Consider the following 22,909-nt stretch of genomic DNA (forward strand, 5'->3'; position numbering starts at 1 on the left):
TCAATGTCCAGGTCACTTCGGTTCTTAGAAAGAGGAGAAATAGTGCTGGCTTGCAATATCAGCTAGGCATGGCACACCGCCTTCACAATCATCTTGTTTGATCCTCCCAGCACCCCTGCAAGAGTAGGGGCATGATTGCCCCACCTCTGTCTCCCACTCCATGTTCCCATCAGAGGGGGTGATGCCCTAGCCCTTTTTCTAAAAAGAAAAGAAAATTGTTTTTTTATTCAGGTGCACCAGGTCTTAGTTGCATCATGCGGGATCTAGTTCCCCAACCAGGGATCAAACTCAGGTCCCTCCCCGGAGCTCAGAGTCTTAGCTACTGGACCACCAGGAAAGTCTCTCTAGTCTTAAATGAGCTGAGCATTTCCTCTGAGCCTTGGCACAGGCTGTTCCCTCAGCCCTGGACACCTTTGCCCACCACCCCTTTTCTCCTGCCCAACTCCTACTCATCTTCCAAGACTCAGATGAAATGTTCTGGGGAGGCATTTTCCAACACTCCCCCAGCTCCCCATCACCACCCAGCCTCATTGTCTTGTCCTCTTCGGTTTTCTCGCACCGCCTGTCTACCTTGTTCCAGTGAGAGCCCTGGGAAGGCAGGAGCTGGGGCACTGCCTGACATTCAAGAGATGCTCAAGAAATAGTGGTTAAATAAATGAAGGGCAGACTGGTGGGACCAGGGAGCTTCAGAGAAATCAGTGACATGGCCTCTACCACCCCACCATGTGGGAACAAGACACTAGTTAATACTGGGCAGCAGTGGAGTGCAGATGCTCTTTAATCTCTCTTCTGTTCTGCATTTTCCTGATATAATGCAACAATCATGTGTTATTTGTAGAATAAAAATAATTTGTTTTAAAGGTAGTTTAAATCTCGTGATCAGCAAGGCAGTGGGAGAGGCAGCATTCAATGTGAGTTTTCTGACGCCCAAATCAAGCACTTCTCCACCCATGCCTCCTCGATCCCTTTTTGGCAGTCCTGTGCCAGAGGCAGTGGAGTGTAACAAAGAGCAACATGGGCTTGGGCTTGCAGACCTGGGTTGGAATCCTCACTCCTCCACTGACTCGCTGTGCGACCCTGAGCAGGATGCCTAACCTCTCTGGAAGGGCCTCAGTTTCCTCATTGGTAAAATGGGATCATGCTGATGTCCTTCTAATAGGTTGTTGGTGTCATTATCGAATCATTCTCCAGGCTGACTGGGACACACACAGAACACTTCCCCAAAATGCTGATTTCCTCCACCATCTCCTCCAGACACCCCTGCCACACATTCACACAGACCCACACAGCCACTCCTCAGTCCCTGTGACTCCCCACCTTTTCATCTGCCCCCACATGCCCACCCCCTGCCCTCCAAGTCTGGAGAAGGACAAAGGATGGGAGCGTAAGATATATCACCGCCAACGAGGGCCACTGCACATCTGATGTGAGAGCCTGGCTTGGGTTTGCTGGACTCTTAATGGCAGTGCCTGTGGGTGACCACACTGCCCCCCACCAGGGTGATCCTCAGCCCACACCCAGGCCTGCCTCGGCTTGCCCAGGAGGTCTGTGCGGCTCAGGGCAATAGCTCCAAGCTCAGCCTTGGCCAGGCTCTGGATTCCAGTCTCAGGAGGCCAAGGAGGGGGAAAAAAGCACCCTCACCCAATGCACCCATGCTCTCATCCATATGCTGTGATCATATCCTGCACACACTCCAGCTTTCCCGAGCCTCTTTTTGAGAGACATCTGTAGTAGGCACAGATGGGGACAGCCCCCCCACTACAAAGATCTTCACATCCTGACCCCAAGAATCCATGAATATATTCACGTGGCTTTAAAGATTATCCCGAAAAGAAAAAAAGATTATCCTGAATTATCCAGGTCAGCCCAGGGTAATCACAAGGGTAGAGGACCACTTTAGAGAACGTGAAAGAGGGAGGCAGGAGGGACCAGGCAGAGGTGGAGAGAGCTCTGAATATGCTGTCTTTGAAGAAGGAGCCAAGAGCCAAGGAGGGATGCAGGCAGCTCTAGAAGGTGGCAAGGACGAGGAAGCTGATTCTCCCTAGAGCCTCCAGGAGGAATGCAGCCCCTTGCCAAGGCCTTGAATTTAACCCAATGAAACCCATTTCCAATTTCTGACCTCCAGTATTATAAAATAATACATTTGTGTTGTTTTAAAACACTGTGGTGATGTGTTACGGCAGAAATCTGAAACTAAATGTCTCCTCTTCATTTTCCAGCCCAAGCTGTCTCAAATACCTTTGGAATGCATCCTTCCATTTGCACATCCTTTTTGTTGTTGTTCAGTCGCTAAGTCGTGTCCAACACTTTGCGTCCCTATGGGCTGTAGGCCGCCAGGCTCCTCTGTCCATGGGGTTCTTCAAGCAAGAATACTGGAGTGGGTTGCCATTTCCCTCTTGAGGGAATCTTCCAGGACCAGGGATTGAACTCATGACTCCTACATTGGCAGGCAGGTTCTTTACTCCTGAGCCACCTGAGAAGTGCATACATTGTTTTACAAAGCCCATATTTCCAGACCTCCATCCTCAGCTGTCCTCCCCACTCACCAGCCTAGGGCTGCTCTTCTCCTCTCTCTCCCTCCCTCTCCCCTCTCCCAGCACCTTGTATCCAGTGCCAATAATTCCGATTTTCCAGGCGTCTTAGTCCCTCCTCCAGCTCTACTCCCCTCTCGGTTCTCCTCCCCCAACAGAGCTCAGAGTTCTGGTCTCCTTGATGCCTGGAGGGTGACCCTTACAGCACCTCAGTTATCTCAGTACCAGGGACTAGGGACTCCCCCAGGACCTCTGTGAATGCTTCAGCTTGCCCAGCTCAGACTCTGGAGACACTGTTTATTCATCAGATCCTTCCTTAGCACCTCCTGTGTTCCAGGAGCTGGGGAAACAGTAGGAATCAAGACAAGCTAGTCCCTGTACTCTGGGGCCTCAGTTTCCTCAACTGCAAAACAGGGACAATAATACCTACTGTGCAGGATGATAATATCTACTGTTATTGTGAAGATTAGAAATAGCCTGGCTGGGCCCCCTCTCTGGGGGGGCCCCATCTCTCCTGGGGAAAGGAAGATAGTCATTTCTCCAGGCCAGAAAATCCAGTGGGGTGCCAAGACAAGTTAATGGGGAGAGGATAATATTTTCAACAAGTGGTGCTCTGAAAACTGAATATCCATATGCAAAAGAATAAATTTGGATTCCTACCTCGTATCATACACAAAAAAATTAACTGTACACAAAAAATTAACTGTAAGTGGATCAAAGACCAAAATGTAGGAGCTAAAACTATAAGGTTCCTAGAAGAAAAATATAAATCTTATGATCTTGGGTTCAGCAAAGCCTTCTCAGTTCTCACACCAAAAGCACAAGTAGTAAAAAATAAAATAGATATATTGGACGTCATCAAAATTAAAAACTTTTGTGCTTCAAAAGAAACCATTAGAAAGTGAAAAGACAACTCACAGGGTGGAAGAAGTTATTTGCAAATCATGTATCTGATAAGGGACTTATTTCTAGAATATATAAAGAATGTTCTCAATAATAAAAGTACAAATAATCCAGTTGAAAAATGGGCAAAGGATCTGCATAAACATTTCTCGAAAGATATACAAATGGCTAATAAGCACATGAAAAGGATGTTCAAAATCATGACTCAGCAGATAAATACAAACCAAAACCACAATGGGATACCATTTCACACCCACTAGAATGGATAATAAAAAAGATAGATAATAAAAAGTACTGTCAAAGATGTGGAGGGACCAGAACCCTCATATATCACTGGCGAGAATGAAAATGGTGCAGTGCTTTGCAAAACCAGTCTGGTGATTCCCTAAAAAAGATTAACATAGAATTACCATATAACCAGGACTTCCCTGGTGGCTCAGATGGTAAAACGTCTGCCTACAATGCAGGAGACCGGGTTCAATCCCTGGGTCGGGAAGATCTCCTGAAGAAGGACATGGCAACCCACTCCAGTATTCTTGCCTGGAAAATCCCATGGACAGAGGAGCCTGGTAGGCTACAGTCCATGGGGTCGCAAAGAGTCGGACACGACTGAGTGACTTCACTCACTCACCATGTAACCTGACAATTCTATGCTTAGTATGTACCCAAGAGATATTAAAACATAGAGTCACACAAAAACTTGTACATTAGTGTTCATTGCAACTTCATTTATAATAGTCAAAAAGTAGACACAATGAAAATATTCATCAGTGGATGAATAAACAAAATGTAGGATATCCATACAATGGAATATTATTTGGCAATAAAAAGGAATGAAATAATGATAGATGCTGCTGCATAGATGAACCTTAAAAATATGCTCAGTGGAAGAAGCCAGACACAAAAGATCACCTTTTGTACATTTCCATTAACATGAAAAGTCCAGAACAGGCAAACAGAAAACAGTAGTTGCCAGGGTCTAGGGGAAGGTGGGAAGATAGCTAATGGGTACAGGATTTCTCTTTGGGGTGATGAAAATATTCTTAAATTCATAGTGGTGGGACATCCCTGGTGGTCCAGTGGCTAAGAATCTGTGCTCACAATGCAGGAGGGCCAGGTTCCATCCCTGGTCAGGAAACTAGATCCCACATGCTGCAAAAGAGACCTAGCACAGCAAAATAAATTAAATAATTAAATAGCTATTTTAAAAAATTGATAGTGGTAGTGGTGCACAATTCTCTGAAGATATGAAAAAGCACTGAATTGTACACTTTAAATAGATGAATTATATGGTATGTGAATGACATCTCAATAAAGCTCCACCTGTCCCAGCAAGCAGACTGAACTCCACCAAGTTTCAGGCAATTGTCCAGAACTGATCTGAGGCTGTCAGGAAAGGGAACTCACAGATGTTGAGCACCTACTCTGTGCCATCTGCTTTGTGCAGGGTTGGGACTGTGAGAAGGATTTTCAGGAGCCCAAGAGTAAATCCCTGCTCAAATGGTGCACCCAAGGCACTCAGTCTAGTCCCAGATTGTGCTATGTGCTGCTGCTGCTGCTGCTAAGTCGCTTCAGTCGTGTCCGACTCTGTGCGACCCCATAGACGGCAGCCCACCAGGCTCCGCTGTCCCTGGGATTCTCCAGGCAAGAGTAGTAGAGTGGGTTGCCATTTCCTTCTCCAGTGCATGAAAGGAAAAAGTGAAAGTGAAGTCTCTCAGTCATGTCCAACTCTTAGCAACCCCATGGACTGTAGCCTACCAGGCTCCTCCATCCATGGGATTTTCCAGGCAAGAGTACCGGAGTGGGGTGCCATTGCCTTCTCCATGTGCTATGTGCCATACACTCATATCTTTGTGAGACCCTGAATAGCCCTGACCCTGTAAGGCCAGGAACTATTTTACAGATGCAAGTTTGGAGACTCAACCAGAGCAGACCTAGGATTTGAACCCAAGCCTTGCTGAATCCAGAGTCTGTTCTCTTCCCAGCCCTCCCTGGATCATGTGTGGAGGAGGCCCTGGGAAGGAAACCCTTGTTATCAGTGAGTACTCAGCAAAGCTGCCAGCAGCTCCCCACCTGCCTCCCAGAGCCCATTTCCTCCTTCTACAGGAAGCAGCCTTCAGCCTTCACAGGCTCTGCCTGAGTAGCCTTGCCTTAATCTGTGTGGGAGGTGAGAATCCCAATATTCTCCTAGATATCACCAGAGAGCACAGAACCTTCAACTCTTCCTTGAAGAACCAGGTTGGCCACTAGACACCAAGGGCACCATTCCATCACAATGGCCAACAAGTCAGCTCACAGCCTTTCCACTCAAATGCTGTTCACTCATTCATTTAGCAAACATGGTGAGCACCAACTATGTACTAGGCCATGTTCTAAGCCCTGGCAATATGATAGCAAACAAAACATTCCAGTGGGAAAGACAGAAGACACCCGAAAAAGAAATCAGAAACTATTAACCAGTGAACAATCCAAGGATGAAAACAAAATAGCATCAGACAGACAGGAGTGAGGGGTCCAAGCAAGCAGACAGGCTTAGAGGAGGTTCAGCGTAGTGTCCAAGAGAGGTCTCTGAGGCTTCTGAAAGGCAGGCGGTGGGGAGAGAAAACAAGGTAGACTGTTCTATGGGGCAGAAACCTCCAAGGGCCATTGAACTTTCTTCTCATGTATTCCTTGGGTTAATAGGAAATACAGAGTCTCCCCTGTGCTAAGAACTTTGGAAAGAGGCTTGGGGCCAAGCTGGGGCTGACATAGGGGAGGCAGCTGGGAACTGAACTAGAGATTTGGGGCTGAGGGAGAGTCCTGCAGCCAGCTGAACTATTCACCCTTCCTCTTTCAAAATACCTCTGTTCAGGCCCTAGGGCTCTCTATGTCTAGTTGGGGAAATAAGTCTGTCCTGGGCTCCCTCCTCAGTCCCTCCCAGCCAAACTTGCATCCCCAAGTGCAGAGAGAGCCCCAGAGTAGGCAGAGCAGGACCCTGCAACCTTCATACCATTTGAAGTTCTCCTGGCTCTGCCCTTTCCCTAACTACCTCAAGCAGGGTCCCGTCCCCTCAGGGCTCCAGAAAAAAAAGATGTTCATCTTCAGTGCTCTTGGGCCTCTGAGTCAACCCTTCAGTGCCAGTGTGCCCATCCTACAGATGCACATATTGAGGCCAAGTCAGGGTCCATGGTTACTCAAGTGGTCAGTAGAACTGGATCTAGATGGAGACCTTCCTGCCTCCTTTTGATGTCTCTAGGAGTCCTTCGTTGGGAGGAGTGCTGGCCCTGCCTCTGATCCCCAAGAACCCGGTCTGGGCTGCAGGAACCCAGAGTGTGCGGCTTCCAGCCTGTCCCGCCCCCACAACCCGGGAGCTTCAGTCTTCCTGTCCTCACAGGGAGCCAGGTGGACACTTCTGAGCACCTTTGCTCAGGCTCTGTGGCCCCCTCGCCTCCCCCACGACTTCACCTCTGTTCGCTGATGCGGCCTGCAGGCCCCACCCGCCCAGCCACCTTCATTTGCTCGAGCTGGCCGCTGGGCGGGGCTAGGGTCTATCTGGCCATCGGATTAATATCCAGATATTAAGTAAACAATAAATTAGCAAAACTACAAGAAAATTTTACAGCCCTTTGCATTTGGCAATCATTGAGTGTTAATTAGAAATTCATTACAATTAAAACCCTGCCTAAACAGGGCCTGCGCGCCTTAATTACATCTGATTTTTAATTCAGAATACGTGTTTACACAGTAAGCGCTACGTACCCCATGATTATCCCCAATCCTCTTTATACTGTACTAATTATGTAAATTAAACCTAATTAACTGACGAAAACTGCCGTTAATTCAACTGGTAAAAGATATGTGCTTCCGGAGAAGGCGCAGCCGCCCAGCCCAAGACAGAAATGGAATGGGCGCCGGACGCCCGGCTGCGTGGACGCGACACCAGGGACTCAGAGGCAGCATGGACCTGACGGGGGCTGGTGGGGTGCACGCCAGGCGCGTCCCTGATCGTACGCCTCCGACCCTGGTGCACCCAGCAGTGGGTAAAATCGAATTCGCGCCAATGAGGGTCAGAAAGGCCAAGGGCACTGACTCCAGAGCATTCCCTAGGCGCTGGACTGAGCTGCAGGACTCAGAGCCCCCCTTGAGCAAGAGGGATGCCGCCCTCCCCCGTCTGAGCCTGAGTTCAAGTCCCAGCGCTGCCCCACACTGGCTGCCTGCATCTGAGCAAGTCACCTGGCTTTGCTAGGCCTGTTTTCCTCCTCGCGGAGTGTTGTGAGGGCGACCCTAAAAGCTCCTCCTGAGCTGCGCAGTACTTGTCTTCCGTTCATTAAACGAGGCCCTCTAGGCAGCGTGCAAGACACGATATTTTGGGGTCTGGGAGATCAGCCTGCATCCATTATTGACTGAGGAGCCTGAGTGAGTTGGCTTCCGCTGCCTAACCCTCGATTTCCTACCTGTAAAATGGGAATAAATGATCTCTACCTATTCCCAGGGTCGTTGTGAGAAAGGGCTCTGCCAACTGAGATGCTCTTTGCGGTGATACTAACCAACTGGACGCTGGTCCAGCGCAGAGTCCAGGCCCGACCCCAAGACCCCTCCTCGGAGATTACCATCTCTCAAGCGAACGGCGCCGCTTCCTCAGCCTCTGCCCATACGCGTTTAAGTCTTTCTCTGCTTCAGACCCGGTGGAAGAGCAGGGTGGGTCTTCGAAGTCAGAGAGGGCGCAGGGAGCTGTCCGCAGTTTGGTGCTGAACGGAGACGCAGGGGTCAACTTGCATCCCTTCCCCCGCACTCCAAGGTGCTGCATCCGCAAAGGGAACTTTTGTCTAAGAAGTCCCCCGGGACCGCGCGGCCCGGCTGCCAGGAGTGCCCTGGAGGCCGCCCCCAGAGATACTGCTGGCCATCGCAGTACAATAGAGGTAGGAGAGACAGACCCAGCTCAAGGGGATCCTCCCCATCGCCTTTCCACTCCAACACCCCCCACCCTGAGGGCGTCCGGGCTCCAGGATCGTTGTCACCATCACACCGAATTCTGAGATGCCTTTTAAAAAATCATTAGGAGGCTAAGAATAATTACCGAAAGGGATTGTAATTATGGGGGAGGGGGATCGGAGGTAGAGTCTCGGGGGCGGCTCTTGGACTGGAACAGAAAATAGGTTCCTGTTTTCCTTGTAGGGAAGTGGGGTGTGGGGGGAGCGAGGGTAGAGATCCGCAGAGTTAGAGGGGGACCGAGGTAGAGCCTGGGAAAGACGCACCAGTGGAGGGACAAGATTCGGAGAGAGAAAAGGGGCTGAGCAGGCTCCGGGAGGAAAGAGAGAAAGGCAAGGAAATACCAGAGAGAGAGAAAGGCGGGAGCTGATAAAGGTGAAAGAGCAAGAACCCCTCTAGAAGAGACCCCGCAGCAGAGACTAAGCCCTCAAACTTGGGGTGGGGTAGTTTCGTAGCCCTGAAAAACACGCGAGAAGCGGGTGGCAAGCCAGTTATAGGGCCTGGCCGCCCCCTCTCTCTGAGGGTAGGCCTGGGCGATCCGCTCCCACCCCCAGAGTCATTTCCCAAGACTCCTACGAGCCCGCGGAGAAGAGAAACGCACAGGGGAGAAGTGCAGGAGAAGGGGAGATGAACCCTAGAGGAACCGGAGTGTAGGAGGGGAGAGGGCCTGAAACCCAGAGTGAGAGGGAAGACGAGAGGGCGGGGGCGAGGGCGACCCGGCGCCGCTGGCCGCGGAAGATTTATGGCACCGCCCGGGTTCCAAGGACTGGCTGCGATCGCCGCTGCTGCCCGTGTCAGGAGCTGCCGCGGCCGCTGCACCCCCTGCGCGGGCAGCCTGCCGCGCCCCGGGCCATGCCTGCCATTATTAACTTCTGTTTGATTAGAGTAATTGTTCAAACTTGGACTGGACAGTATGATTAATTACAGTTTAATTAACGTGTCCATTAAGGACACTTAATGCCACAGAGGGGTGGGGGGTAAGGGGGCGTCCGGGTGCGGGCACAAAGGGAGGGAGTACGGCTGGTAACTCAAATAAGGAAAGACGGAGGTTGAGAGACAGGGACAAAACCGGACCTACTGAGTTAGTGGGGGGAAAGAACGGTGAAGACAGAAATCGACAGAAAAGTGAGGGGGTGGAAAGAAATGGAGGTCTTGGAAGAGAGAAGATGCCAGGGAGGGTCTGCAGCATCAGGGGCTAGACCCCCATCACCGGGAAACTGAGTTAACAAGATAGCTAGGGAGGGGTCTAGCTTTCAACTAGTAGTTGACCCTAGATATCAACCAGCGACGACTTGGCTTCTGGCCTGGGCTGGTTGGTGTTGGGGGAGCGGCGGTGGTTAAAGGCCCAGGACCTCCCTAAACACAGTTTCCGAGCCCATAGCTCAGTGGAGAGAGGAGGCTGTGCTGACACAAGTGCATCCAAATCAGAAGCGTGGGCGAGTCGGTTCTGCCCCTTCCCGGCTACTATCCCCTGGCACCTCACACCCTGTTCTCTGCTCCGACTTCCCAGGGTCACCTCCCTCGCCAGAGAGTGCGGTATGCATTCTCGAGCCCTTTCCTTCTTGAGTCTTCCTTAGCCCTTGGTCTAGCTCCTTGTCCCATAGCCTGGAGAGCTGGGCCCTCCCCCACTTTACTCTTGGGGGCAAACTTTGTGGCCCCGGGCCCCTCCTTCCTCCCGGTCCCCTTAGCGAGCTTGGGCTGCATATGCGGGGCTCAGGGAACAGGTGTGAGGCCGCTTACCTGGGGCGCCCAGACCCGGGAGCTGCGGGAAGGCGGCAGGGCCAGGCGCGTGGCCCGCGGGCTAGCTATCGGACCCCGGGAGGGCGCGAGTGACTGCACGGGCGGTGGGTGTGGCGCCCCGGCTCTCAGATGTTGGGCGCGCCCGCCCCGCGCTGGCCTCGCCACTCGGGCTGCCCCCGCGCCTTGCCAGTCGCCGCGCTATGCTCTCCAGGCTTCGGCTTCCGCGCCGGGCCCGTCCGGGGCCTCAGGGGCAACCGCACAGGGCACACATCTCTCTGCCCGGGACCCTGGAGCCCTGGGCCTGCTGAGAGCCTGCGCCGCGCGGGAGGGGCCAGTGGGGCCGCGGGTGTGAGAGCCGGGAGCCCGGGAGCGCGGCTGTGCGCGCGCGCGGGGAGGGGCCGCGCCGTCACCCGGAGAGCCCGGCGGATCCCCGACTCCCGCCCGCCGCTCCGCCCGCCGCGCACCTCCGTTCACCGCTCGCCCGGCTCCAGCCGCCGCCGCACGGTGAGTACCCGCGCCTGGTAGCTGGCTGACCCCGCGCCTTGTCTCTACAGCTTTTTTCGTTTAGTTCCGATTTGGGTTCTTGTGGTTGTTTTTATTATTAGACCTCAAGACTCCATCGCCTCACTCTTTGCGCTGCCTGACTCCCGCCTCGTCGCCCTCTCCAATCTCACCCCTCAAGCCCCAGGAGCCGGCGAGAGCTCCCAGAGCCGCCCTGGCCGCTGCTCCTTGTCGCTGCGCACAGCCCTTTGCCCTGGCTTTTGAAATTCGGTTCCGTCCCTAGGGTCCTCCTTCTCCTGGTTCCGGGGTCCAGAGTCCCCTCCTCCCACTCGGAAAGACCCCGAGGGGACTCCAGACCCTCAGCCTGGAGAAGACGCGCTCGGCTCAGGGCTCTCCCTTCTCTGCATGCGGGCAGGGCACTCTTGCCGATTTCGGGAAACCAAGAAGACATCTTCATTTCCCAGAGCCGCGGCACCCCTCTTCCACCTCCCTAGCCAGCCTGAAGACCCTTCCGGAGGGGGGTGCGGGGCTTTTCTTGCTGATCCCTCAGCCGAGGAGTTAGGACAGTGCTTTCGCCTCCTAAAATGTTGCAAGGGACTTCGACGCAACAGAAGGGTCAACTAGTTTCAGTTTGATCCACGGAGATGAAGATGAAATAGATAACAGATAAATAGCTTGATACTTGAAGAAGGTATGAAGACGGATGGGAGAAAGAGGAGCGAGCAGGGAGAGACCGACAGCTCAGGGACAGATAAGATCGACAGATGAAGGAGGGAGAGAGACAGAGCGAGAGAGGATCCCAGGCTTTTGAGCTCGGATGCCCTGTCTGGCTGGAGCTGCCCTTTGAAAATGGATTTGTCAGTTTCTGCTGAGTTTAGAGGAGGAGACCTCAGGACTGGGCTGTCTGGGCTGCAGGACTGCCTGCAGCCGTGGGCCCAGTGTGAGCCTTCCAGGTCTGAGGACACGTGGTTGGGCTGAGCCATCTAGGGGGCCCCAAGCATCAGTCCCCGGGTCCTTCCCGCTGCCGCTGTCCACAGAGCGACTGCCTCCCCTGCCTCGGCCAGAGAGTAGAGCTTGGGACCAGCAGTAACTTTTGACCTGGAGCCTTAGGGTGGCTTCAGAGACAGGTCGGGATTCCTCTCAGCCCGTATGAGTCAGGGCAACTCCGCATGAAGGATACTCAAAAAAAAAAAAAAAGGATGTCCCCCAAAGAGGAAGACCTAGAGACTGCGTTTGGCCTGAGTGGGAAAGGCATATCTGAAGGAGGAAAACTTAGGCAGCGGGCGGCTACAAGCAAAGAAGTGGCTTCTGAGAAACTTCCTTGAGAACCTCTTCGTCCAGTGTGCTGACCCGGAGGGAAACCAGCTTGGGTCTGGACCGCAGCTTAAAAATGCAGGAAATGTGGTTAGGAATTGCTTGACCCGGATCCCACCGATGGCTGGAAAGAAAATGGTTTACATTTCCAACCAGAATCTTTCTGCTCAACGAACGCGGGGTTCTGGGTGTAAGAGGGAAAGCTTGTGTTTGGGGAAAGCAGTCCTGTTATCCCTGGGAGCCAAATGCATGGAGCTGGGTGCAGTGAGGGCAACTCCAGGGCTGGGCGCTCACGGCGAGCTTTCTAGAGAGTCGGGTTCAGCACCGCGAACAGCGGTCGTCTCTCTCTCTCTCTCTCTCTCTCTCTCTCTCTCTCTCTCTCTCTCTCTCTCTCTCTCTCTCTCTCTCTCTCTCTCTCTCTCTCCCCCTCCCTCTCTCCCCGCCTCCCTCACGGCCTCTAGACCCTCCTCCTTCTCCTTACCAGCCCCCCCCGCCCCGCCCCCTGCTGTCTGGAGATGGGCAGTGACCGCCCCTCCCCCCTCCCTATTCCTCCCAGCGCTGCCCCTGCCCGCGTGCATGCGCGACTGAGCAGAGGGGCGGCCTGTCCCCGAAGTCCGAGCTTCGGGACCCGGGCGGATAGGGCAGGCTGCGAGGGTGGCCGAAGTCTTAACGGATCTGGGCACCAGGAAGCCTGGGTTTGACAATGGCTTTGCTGTGTGGCCTTGGGCAAGTCACTCTCCGTCTCTGGGCCCCACTTCCTTCCCAGCCCGAAAACAGGATCGGGTTCCTAGCTACCCAGGCATTCCTGAGGTCTCAATTACCCCTACTCCTCCTCCAAACCCCGGGGGCTTTTGTTCCAAGGCCAGCACGCGTCTGAATAACAAAAGGCCCGTCCAGGGGGCGAATGAGCTAGGACTCCCCATTGCCAAGTTTCCCCGCGCGCCCGACTCTGCGCGCCCTACTGGGCGGGCCCGAGCGGCGTTGGCGCTGAAAATGGCTCATCGGCTCTCTGCTTTCTCTGTTTCGCAGGAGCGGCGGCATGGAGGCTCTTACCACTCAACTGGGGCCGGGGCGCGAGGGAAACTCTTCTCCCAACTCCAAGCAGGAGCTGCAGCCCTACTCGGGTTCCAGCGCTCTCAAACCCAACCAGGTGGGCGAGACATCGTTGTACGGGGTGCCTATCGTGTCCCTGGTCATCGACGGCCAGGAGCGCCTATGCCTGGCGCAAATCTCCAACACCCTCCTCAAGAACTACAGCTACAATGAGATCCACAACCGCCGCGTGGCCCTGGGCATCACGTGCGTGCAGTGCACACCGGTGCAGCTGGAAATTCTGCGTCGGGCAGGGGCCATGCCCATCTCGTCTCGCCGCTGCGGCATGATCACCAAGCGTGAGGCCGAACGCCTGTGCAAGTCGTTCCTCGGCGAGCACAAGCCACCCAAGCTGCCCGAGAACTTCGCCTTCGATGTGGTGCACGAGTGTGCCTGGGGTTCGCGTGGCAGCTTCATCCCTGCGCGTTACAACAGCTCGCGTGCCAAGTGCATCAAGTGCGGTTACTGCAGCATGTACTTCTCGCCTAACAAGTTCATTTTCCACTCGCACCGCACACCCGACGCCAAGTACACGCAGCCCGACGCAGCCAACTTTAACTCGTGGCGCCGACACCTCAAACTCAGTGACAAGTCGGCCACAGACGAACTGAGCCATGCTTGGGAGGACGTCAAGGCCATGTTCAATGGTGGCACCCGCAAGCGGACCTTCTCGCTGCAAGGAGGCGGCGGCGGCGGCGCTAACGGAGGGTCGGGTGGACAGGGGAAGGGTGGTGCTGGCGGCGGCGGCGGCGGGGGCGGCCCGGGGTGCGGCGCAGACATGGCCCCAGGTCCGCCGCCGCACAAAAGCCTGCGCTGTGGCGAAGAAGAGGCCACAGGGCCTCCCGGGCCGCCGCCTCCTCACGCGCAACGGGGACTTGGTCTGGCGGCGGGAGCTGGCGGCCCCGCGGGCCCTGGAGGGCCCGGTGGCGGCGCCGGGGTCCGCAGCTACCCTGTAATCCCAGTGCCCAGCAAGGGCTTTGGCCTCTTGCAGAAGCTGCCCCCACCGCTTTTCCCTCATCCCTACGGCTTCCCCACGGCCTTTGGTCTCTGCCCCAAAAAGGATGACCCTGTGTTAGGCGCAGGCGAACCCAAGGGCGGCCCAGGCCCCGGGAGTGGCGGGGGCGCGGGCACTGGGGCAGGAGCGGGCGGCCCAGGAACCGGCCATTTGCCCCCCGGGGCGGGGACTGGCCCGGGCGGCGGCGCCATGTTCTGGGGTCACCAGCCCTCCGGCGCAGCCAAGGACGCGGCGGCCGTCGCTGCGGCCGCCGCCGCAGCCACTGTGTACCCGACGTTTCCCATGTTCTGGCCTGCGGCAGGCAGCCTCCCGGTGCCGCCCTATCCGGCCGCGCAGAGCCAAGCCAAAGCCGTGGCGGCGGCCGTAGCAGCTGCAGCGGCGGCGGCCGCGGCTGCTGCGGGAGGTGGCGGCCCCGAGTCCCTGGACGGTACCGAGCCGACCAAGGAGGGAGGCCTGGTCGCAGAGGAGCGCTGCCCCAGCGCGCTGTCCCGCGGGCCACTGGACGAGGACGGCGCGGACGAGGCGCTGCCGCCCCCGCTGGCCCCGCTGGCGCCGCCGCCCCCGCCGCCCGCTCGCAAAGGCTCCTATGTGTCGGCTTTCCGGCCTGTGGTCAAGGATGCCGAAAGCATCGCCAAGCTCTACGGTAGCGCCCGCGAAGCTTACGGCAGTGGGCCAGCCCGTGGGCCGGGGCCGGGCGCAGGGACCGGCGGCGGCTACGTGAGCCCGGACTTTCTGAGCGAGGGCAGCTCCAGCTACCACTCCGCCTCCCCCGACGTGGACACTGCAGACGAGCCCGAGGTGGACGTGGAGTCCAACCGCTTCCCCGACGACGAGGGCGCCCCAGATGAGGCCGAGCCCTGTGCGCCTAGCACAGGAGGCAGCCCAAATGAAGACCAGATCTCAGGAGCCCCGTCTATCACCTCGTCCGGCGCCGACGGTCCCACAGACTCTCCAGAAGGCGGAAGCCCTCGTCCCCGGCGCCGCCCGGGGTTACCCTCAGCCAGTCGGGCCGCATTTGGGGACCTGGCGGCCGACGACATGGTGCGGAGACCGGAGAAGAGCCCGCCAAGCGGCGGCTATGAGCTGCGAGAGGCTTGCGGACCGCTGGGGGGCCCCGCGCCGGCCAAGGTGAGCCCCAAGCCCGCCCCGCGGGTGGCGCCTCCTTGTTTACCCCTCGGCAGCTCTGGGTTGTGGGGCAGGCCCTGGCCGGGTGGGGGACGGGAATTTTGTTCTGAGCGGGCGTTCAAGCAGTAGGCCCCGGCTGCTCTGGGTAGGCCCAGCTTCGGGAGCTCTGTGCAGCTGGACTCTCTGGGACCACTGACTGAGGGTTTCGGAAGATCGGGGGTGGCGGTGGGGGTGGGAGCAGCAGACCTGAAAACTGCGTGTGCTGTGTTTTTGTTGACGGAAGTAGGGAGGAGACAGGCAGAAGTCTGTAGTCATAAAGAGCTAGAAATCAATGGGTCTGGATGAAAGAGACCAAAAGCCAGAGAAAAGCGCTCACGAGGCCGGGCGGGTAGCACGCCCTCCGGGATGGGGATCAGAGCTCCGGGGAAGACGGGCTTACTAGCCGAAGAGAGGGAGGCCTCTCCCTCAAGCTGCAGTACGGGTTCCTCAGAATCTTTCAACACCCCAACTCGTAGATTTCCGAGTCTCCGAATTCCTGCCCTGGGCACCTCAGGGCTCGTTGGCAGGAAGCTGTCAAGACGGTGTGCGGGGCGGGAGAGGGGCTCTCAGGTGGCCGCGGCCGTGGGTTCGGGTGAGGGGTATGCAGCTAAGCCTGAATCGTTCGCCATTTGACAGTGGGTGGGCACACCTGTACAGTTCCATTCGGTCCATTAAAACATGACTTAATAGCCAGATGCGAAAGGCGTCATTTATGTCGGGGACTGGGCGCGGGCGGGAGAGAAGATGCTGAAAAAGAGGCGGGCGAGGAGGGCGGGGGTGGGCTTTGAGCGACCCTTGGCTTGGGAACCGCTTTGTGTCTCGGGTAATTTTCTCAAGGGCGCTCGCAATTACCGGGACACGACAAACGGCGATGCGACCTCCGAGGGCTCCAGGCTGCGCCGCGTGCGTCATGGCCTCTCGGGGCGCTGGGGTCCCGCGGGCAAGCGGACCTCCGCCACCCCTTCAGGTTTTCTCCTGGCTGCGGCGGAGGGCTGGGCAGCTCCAAGCCGCCGTCAAGCGCCCCCCTAACCGCCTGTCATTTCTCGGCCGCCGCAGGTGTACGCGCCCGAGAGGGACGAGCACGTGAAGAGCGCGGCGGCGGCGCTGGGGCCCGCGGCGTCCTACCTCTGCGCCCCAGAGGCCCACGGTAACGCCCCCTGCCGAGGTCGCTGGCCAATGGAATGGGGGGGAGGGCCGCGGGCAGAGGGCCCGGGCCAGAGGAGGCCTGCGAGGGAAGACTAGAGGAGGAAAGACAGAGCAGAGAAAAAGAGGGAGAGGGAAAGCAAAACACTGAAAGAAAAAGGAAGCTAAGCGAGGACTCCCAACAACTTGCATCTTTTGGTTACTTAACAACAAACCGTCCCCTTCATCGCAAAGATACCGCTCACTTACACTTCATACACTGGGTTAAACCTTTTAAAAACCACGCCTGGCACGTCTTTCAAATTCTCTCATTTATTCAGCAAGGGTTTGGGCCGAGAGGTTGTCTGTGGTCAGGCCGGGTCCAGGCGGTTGGTGGGGGCGCTTGGGGACCCTGAAGTGAGCGGTAGCAGCAGCCCAACGCGGAGGTGCGCGCGGGACCCATTGACTCAGAGAATGAACTGAGGGCCTCGGAAATCCGGGCAGCCTGAGCCCGCCCGGTACGATGTCTCCCCCGCTGTCGCCACCCCGCGGGTCGCCGCCTGGGCCGCGTTCTCGGAGCAGGTAGACCCGGCGGCCACGCGCGCTCGCGGTGCCCCAGTATCTGCGCGCGATGTAGGTCGCTTGTCCCTGGTGGGCTCGGCTGCTCGTTTTGCTCTTTTCCAAGGGGCTGGGGAGGGGGCGTGGAGCCGGAGATGAGCAGATCGCGCGCGGGGGAGGTGGTGCCCGGCCCAAAGCCTGAGGGTGCGAGCCCAGGCGCACAGCCGGGAACCAGCGGCGGCCACGACGCTTTTAATTAGGGTTCGGGCGCCCCGACCGCGGCAGCTCTGGCCGTATCCGGGTCACGGTTTCTTTGCCTCTCCTTGAAACTCGGTTTATTGCCTTTAAGAGCCAGATAAGGAAGACAATCACTCGACCGCCGACGATTTGGAAACGAGGAAATGCTATCCAGACCAAAGGAGTATCTCCCAGCCAAGTCCGGCAAATACAGACCGAGGTGAGCCCTAGGACCCTCGCTCTCCACCCCAACCCAGGAGCTGGACCCCAGGTCGCCCAGGTTTCCACCGACTCCAGTTTACGAGGGAGGCTTTCTATCAAGCCTAAGGGGCTTCCGGATAAACATTTGCTCTCCTCTCGCGGCTGGCAGATAAACATTTAAACAGAATGGGCAAGGGTCAGGCCAGGTTTCCTGAATTGCTTACCTCCTTGGTGGGTTTGGGGCTCTCCCGGGTAAGGGAAGGAGACTTACTAGAAGGATATGAGGAACACCATCACCCAGGTAAAACAAGTCAAAGAGCATTTCCTGCCCTAAGATAGCCTATTATCCCTGGTTCCACTCTCCTGGGGGGGGGGGGGTCACTCTCTGAGTGACCTAAAATAATGGCTTGGAAGGTGGGTAGAACTGGATGCCTGCAACTGTCTCCTCTAAAGGCAGAGGGTCTGAAATAGGTACTCAACTTAGCACAGTTACCAGGAAGCTCACCCCTCCCCTCCCAAGGTCTCTCCCAGAACAAAACCCTTCTTACCTGCCCTTGTATCCCAGGCGAAGATGGGCTCACCCTAGATGTCACAGGAACTCAACTAGTGGAGAAAGATATCGAGAACCTGGCCAGAGGTGAGGTTAAATCTATGAAATGGGGGTACACTGTGCTTGGGGGAAATCGTCCCTTCTTGTAGAGGGGTGTTATTCCTGCAGGAGTGAGTGTGAGAAGATGAGGCTCTTGAGGAACCAATCTTCACTGACCAGAAAGGATAATCCCCTGGACACATTACCCTGGCACAGAGGTGGAGGATGGGAGGGTGGAAGGGTGAAGGGAGTAGGGGGAGGGAACCAACCACCCCCAGAGTCCCCAAGGCCAGGCCTGTCTGAATAGTCCAATGAGAAAAAAAAATGAGTAATGATCCTTAGAAGGACAATCTAGGTCTCTCAACCTCATCTGAATAGCAAGATTTTGAGAAGGCATTTACTTCAGGAGTGTCTCAGAGGTTATTTTCTTTTCCTGGAATCAATGTATAACTGACTCCACCTCACCGTAAATGGGGTGAGGATGGACCTTGTTTGTGGAATGGGGTCCCTGCTCAACTGCAGGGGCAGAGTATGGCTTGAAGCAGAGAAAGGAGCTTCTAACCCCACTTTGCTCCTCTGTCTCTCATTTTTGTGTTTTCTGAGCACCTGGGAGGGAAGGACCAGATACCAATAGCTCCATGGGCAGCCCCCTGCCACTCCTCTAAAGCAACTTTTGAGAGCACCTATGGGGCTTTCCACACCCAATTGCCCCCTTACTCCATCCCAGCCCAGGGTTGGGCTTGGAAACTGGTGTGTGTTGGGGTGGGGGTAGGGGAAGCATTGGTGGTCTTCCACTGTTCCTAGTTACAGATTTTACAGGTGATGTAGTTACCTTCAAAATCCTTCTGCTTTATATGAGTGTTCTTACCCTGTATTTGGGGTCCTGGGACCTCTTAAAATTGTAAATAAACTGTTATGAATATATGTATTTTTCTAGGGTGGAGGTCCAAGGCTTTGACCAGATTCTTCCTGGTCTGAATCATTGAAGGGAGAGGTTAGGTCCCTCGATTGAAGGGGTAAACTGAGTGTTGCTAGGCCTACCTCTAAACTTATGAAGTTAAGAACAACTTAAAGTGGATGCCACGCTGGTTGGTACCTGGGCCCAGGACCTAGAAGTCCAACAAGCATTCTGCCATTCTGAATTTGATTCTCCTGGGCAACCTAAACCCCTAACTCCATTTTCTGCCCAAATCCTTTGGATGCACATGGGAAAACTGAGTGTTGAGGGCCTACCATTTGGTCTCACCCTCCGCTACTCCTATCTCATGGCTACTGGCCAGAGTGGGACCTGGGTGCCTTAGAGGCTACCTGAGGCCCACCATCCTCCTCCTTTACATCCCACTCTTGCCCCTTCACAGACGAATTGCAAAAACTGCTCCTGGAGCAAATGGAGCTCCGTAAGAAGCTGGAGCGAGAATTTCAGAGTCTCAAAGGTACCCCCATTCAGACCCACCCCACCTGATCGCCAGAGCCTTCTTCCCGCATGCCCCGCCTGGCCTGGACCCGGGACCCAGTGCAGGCAGCTGCTGCTGCTTTTCATGCAGCCAGACCCACCGAACCCTTCTTTTCCTAGCCGGGTTTCCCGCTAGACCAAAGACAGAGGGGGTGGATGGGGCTGGGGAGTGGGGAAAGGGGGCCGAGGGAGGGGGTTGTGCGTAACAGCTCTCACTTAATCAATTTGCACAGATAATTTTCAGGATCAAATGAAGAGGGAATTGGCTTATCGAGAAGAAATGGTGCAACAGCTGCAAATTGTCAGAGGTAAGACGGGAGTCAGGTGAGCGCGTGCACGGGCCGTAACTGCCTCTCGTCTGGCAGGAGCCGCAATGTTGGCTCAGTCATTTGGATTTAAATTGAAGGTAATTTAACAATTATTTTTTTTATTTAATATCCTTTGTATACTCTGATTAGCCTCAGAATGGCAAGCGAGCCCAGCAAACGGCTTGCAGGCATCATTACATGGAGTGATTGAACTTCTTATCGCGGCAATTTCCACGGTTTCTAAATTAAAAATCGAGGCGTAAAATTACCTGGGAAGTAATGCCTAAGTTTGCTTTAATTTTGGTTAGATCCGTCTGCCTTTAAGCGCCATCCCAGGCCATTTCCTCCCTCAGCCAAGCTGCAGTTTGGAGCTTTGACGCCCCCTCCCTCGGTCGCCGGGACTTGTTCCTGCCAGGGGCTGAGCGCTGAGAAGAGGGTGAGGCCCGGGCTGTGACCCCAGCGGGCCCTAGGGTGGTCTCATTTCCTCACCGGCTACTTCCTATGTCTTCCAGATACTCTTTGTAACGAACTTGACCAGGAGCGGAAGGCACGCTATGCCATCCAGCAGAAATTAAAAGGTGCAAGCGGGGGAACAAAGGAGAGGTGCCAGGCACTGGCTGTGCGGGCGAATGAATGAATGAATGAATGAACGCATGCATGAGTGATGGTGAGGGGGAAGGCCAGGTCTGCAGAAATAAGTAACTGAGAGGATGGAAACGGGAATTCATTTTAGTGGAGAAATCATTCTAGAACGGTGGACATGGAGAAAGAGCCCCTTGAGCTCTGGGCATTGGGAAATTTGCCACCAGGTCCAAATCTGATTTTGAGCTGCTCGATCTCTCTCTTACTGTGCCTCAGTTTCCTCTGCTGTAAAATGGGGCTATTGAACTAGAGCAGTGGTTCTGAATGGCCAGTATTGCTACTACCTTCCCACCTTTTGATCTCGCTTGAGAACTCCTGAATCTGAAGGGGGTGGGTTAAACGTGGGTAGACAGGGGAGCGAGGGAGCCCGTGGACCGCGTGAGGGAGGCAGGCGAGGAGCCCAACATGGCCCAATTGACTGTCTCTCCAGAAGCCCACGACGCCCTGCACCATTTCTCCTGCAAGATGCTGACGCCCCGGCACTGCACTGGCAACTGCTCCTTCAAGCCCCCGCTGTTGCCCTAGGGCCGGCCCAGCCGCGCCCACGCGCCCTCAAGCCATGCTGCTCTCTTCTTGTAAATACCCGTGGCCTCGGCGGCCGAGAGCGAGATACAAGCCATTCGGACCGGACCGATGTAAATACAGCCTCCCGCCCGCCTGCCCTTCTCCCGGGCGCCTCGGCCTTGCCCGCTCCCTCTTGGGAGCCCGAAACCAGGACCCAGTCTCCGTTTCCAATTGTAAATACCACCTTGCCTCATGGTTCAACTCCGGGCATCGGGTCTCATGGTCTTAACGGACCAAAGTGGGTAAGAAAAGGGAGAGGGAGGCTTCTCCTTCCTGTACAGCCTCTGAGCCCCAATTGTGAATACAATGTAGCAATTTCGCTGGCCCCGCGCTCCCCTCCCCGTCCACTTCTGAAACTCTTGTTCCTAATGACAAAGTGGCTATGTGCAATGGATATAAATGTATTGTGAGTCTCTTGGTTCAGTAACAATGGGTTCATTTTTAATTTATTTATGCTGTAAGTTATTTTGCTTCCTTCTCCTGGATCTACTTCCAGTCCCATTTTGCATTCCCTCTTGGGTTTTTGCTTTGTCTATTTTTTTGTTGTAACCTCTTGATGTAACAGCACTTTAAAAAGGGCGACAACTGACTCACGAGATGGAGACCACCTTGAGCCTGATTGGGGAGATAACCCTGTATCCCTGATTTTTGTTTTTAATAAAAAAGAAAAAAAACCCGACACTTCCTGGGGCTGTGGAGGTGGGAGCGTGGCGAAGGGAGGGACGAGAAGGAGGCGGGCGCAACAGGTGGGGCGTGGGGACCGCAGCGCGGGTGCTGGGGCGCCCAAGCGGAGGCCTGTGTTTGACCAGGTGGGCAGCAGCGAGCACCGCGACCTCTCCACTGGTTCTTCAGGCACACCCAGCTTGCCCCATAGGCCATAGGCCTTCCCCGCCCCGCGCTTAGGACCCTCCATTGGGCCTCGGCAAGGAATGAGAACTCTCGTCAAGTCTCTGAATCTTCCCTCCAGCGCTCGCAGGGGCTGAGAATTTACTCCTGCCCATGTCCATGCCTGCTCCACCGGAGAAGCTTCCTCCCGGGCGCTCAGAGACGGAATTCGCGCCCTGCCGGGAACCCGAGGTTCAACTAGAACTGCCAGGAGGCCCGGGCGCCGTCGGCCCGGGCCTAGAACTCTGAGGCGGGCCTGGGCCTCGCAGGCCTGTACAGACGTCCGCCTACCTCGCCGCTAGCGGAAGGCAGGGAGTCCTGGCGGTTTTGGACGTTCCGGCCATTTTAGTCCCAGCGGGTTTGCGGACGTCGAGGAGCCCAAGAAGCAAGGTGAGATAGGTCGGCCGCTGGAGCTCCGGGGGACGGCCGCGGTTTTCGAGGCCTTACCTAGTCGCCGGCCTCCCTTCGGCCTCAGTTTATACAGCGCACTCGCTGCTTGGGCTCGGATAAAAGATGGAAACGGCAGCGCGCTTTTTGAAGAGGGAGGAGAGTGTGGTTCGAGTGGGAAAGTGCACGGTCCTGGGAATCATTCTGACCTGACTTCCAATTTCCGCTCCTTACTTGACTAGCAGTGGTGCTGTGTCCTGCCCTTCATTCTTTCTAAAATAATATTTAGGCCTCCGCCCCTGGCGGCGCGTGAACGCGCTCTGCGAGGAGGCAAGCGCAGGGCCGCACTGCGCGGCCGGGATCCGCGCGCCCCGACGACCTGCTCTCAGACACCGCAGGACTCTCACTGCGCGGCCCTGAGCGGCCCTGGACGCCCAGGGTGGAGACCCTGGAGGCGGGCGTTCTGTGCTCCCACCGAGCCAGCAGCTGGGACCCGGGAGCCTTTGGCTGCGTTGGTGGGGAAGTTTCTTGGCTGTCGTCTAAAGGGCCCGGGGCGGAGCTGGCGAGCAAGGGCGCGCTCACGGCCTCGGTGATGGGGCCCAGGAGGGGAGATCCGCCGCGCGATCTTGGCAGGAAGCCAGGCCCTGGAGCACCCAGTGCTGGGGCTCGGAGCCCTCCCGTCCCGGGACATTCGAGGGCTAGACCCAGATGGGACTGAGAGAATGTCTGGGTAAA

General features: G+C 55.9%; 1 protein-coding gene across 1 annotated transcript; it reads left to right on the forward strand.

Annotated features, from left to right (window-relative positions):
• The first annotated feature begins 12,660 nt into the window (after positions 1-12,660).
• Positions 12,661-21,329, forward strand: SKOR1 (SKI family transcriptional corepressor 1). The gene is made up of 9 exons (XM_081505821.1): positions 12,661-12,767; positions 12,987-15,192; positions 16,285-16,375; positions 17,258-17,365; positions 17,912-17,983; positions 19,294-19,368; positions 19,622-19,696; positions 20,209-20,274; positions 20,769-21,329. The coding sequence occupies exons 1-9, from the start codon at positions 12,661-12,663 to the stop codon at positions 20,861-20,863; spliced, it is 2,895 nt and encodes a 964-aa protein (XP_081361947.1). The 3' UTR covers positions 20,864-21,329.
• Positions 21,330-22,909: the final 1,580 nt, after the last annotated feature.

The sequence above is a fragment of the Giraffa tippelskirchi genome, chromosome 7 (assembly GCF_054371585.1).
Source record: "Giraffa tippelskirchi isolate mGirTip1 chromosome 7, T2T-mGirTip1v1.2.pri, whole genome shotgun sequence".
In the NCBI taxonomy this organism is placed as follows: domain Eukaryota; kingdom Metazoa; phylum Chordata; class Mammalia; order Artiodactyla; family Giraffidae; genus Giraffa; species Giraffa tippelskirchi.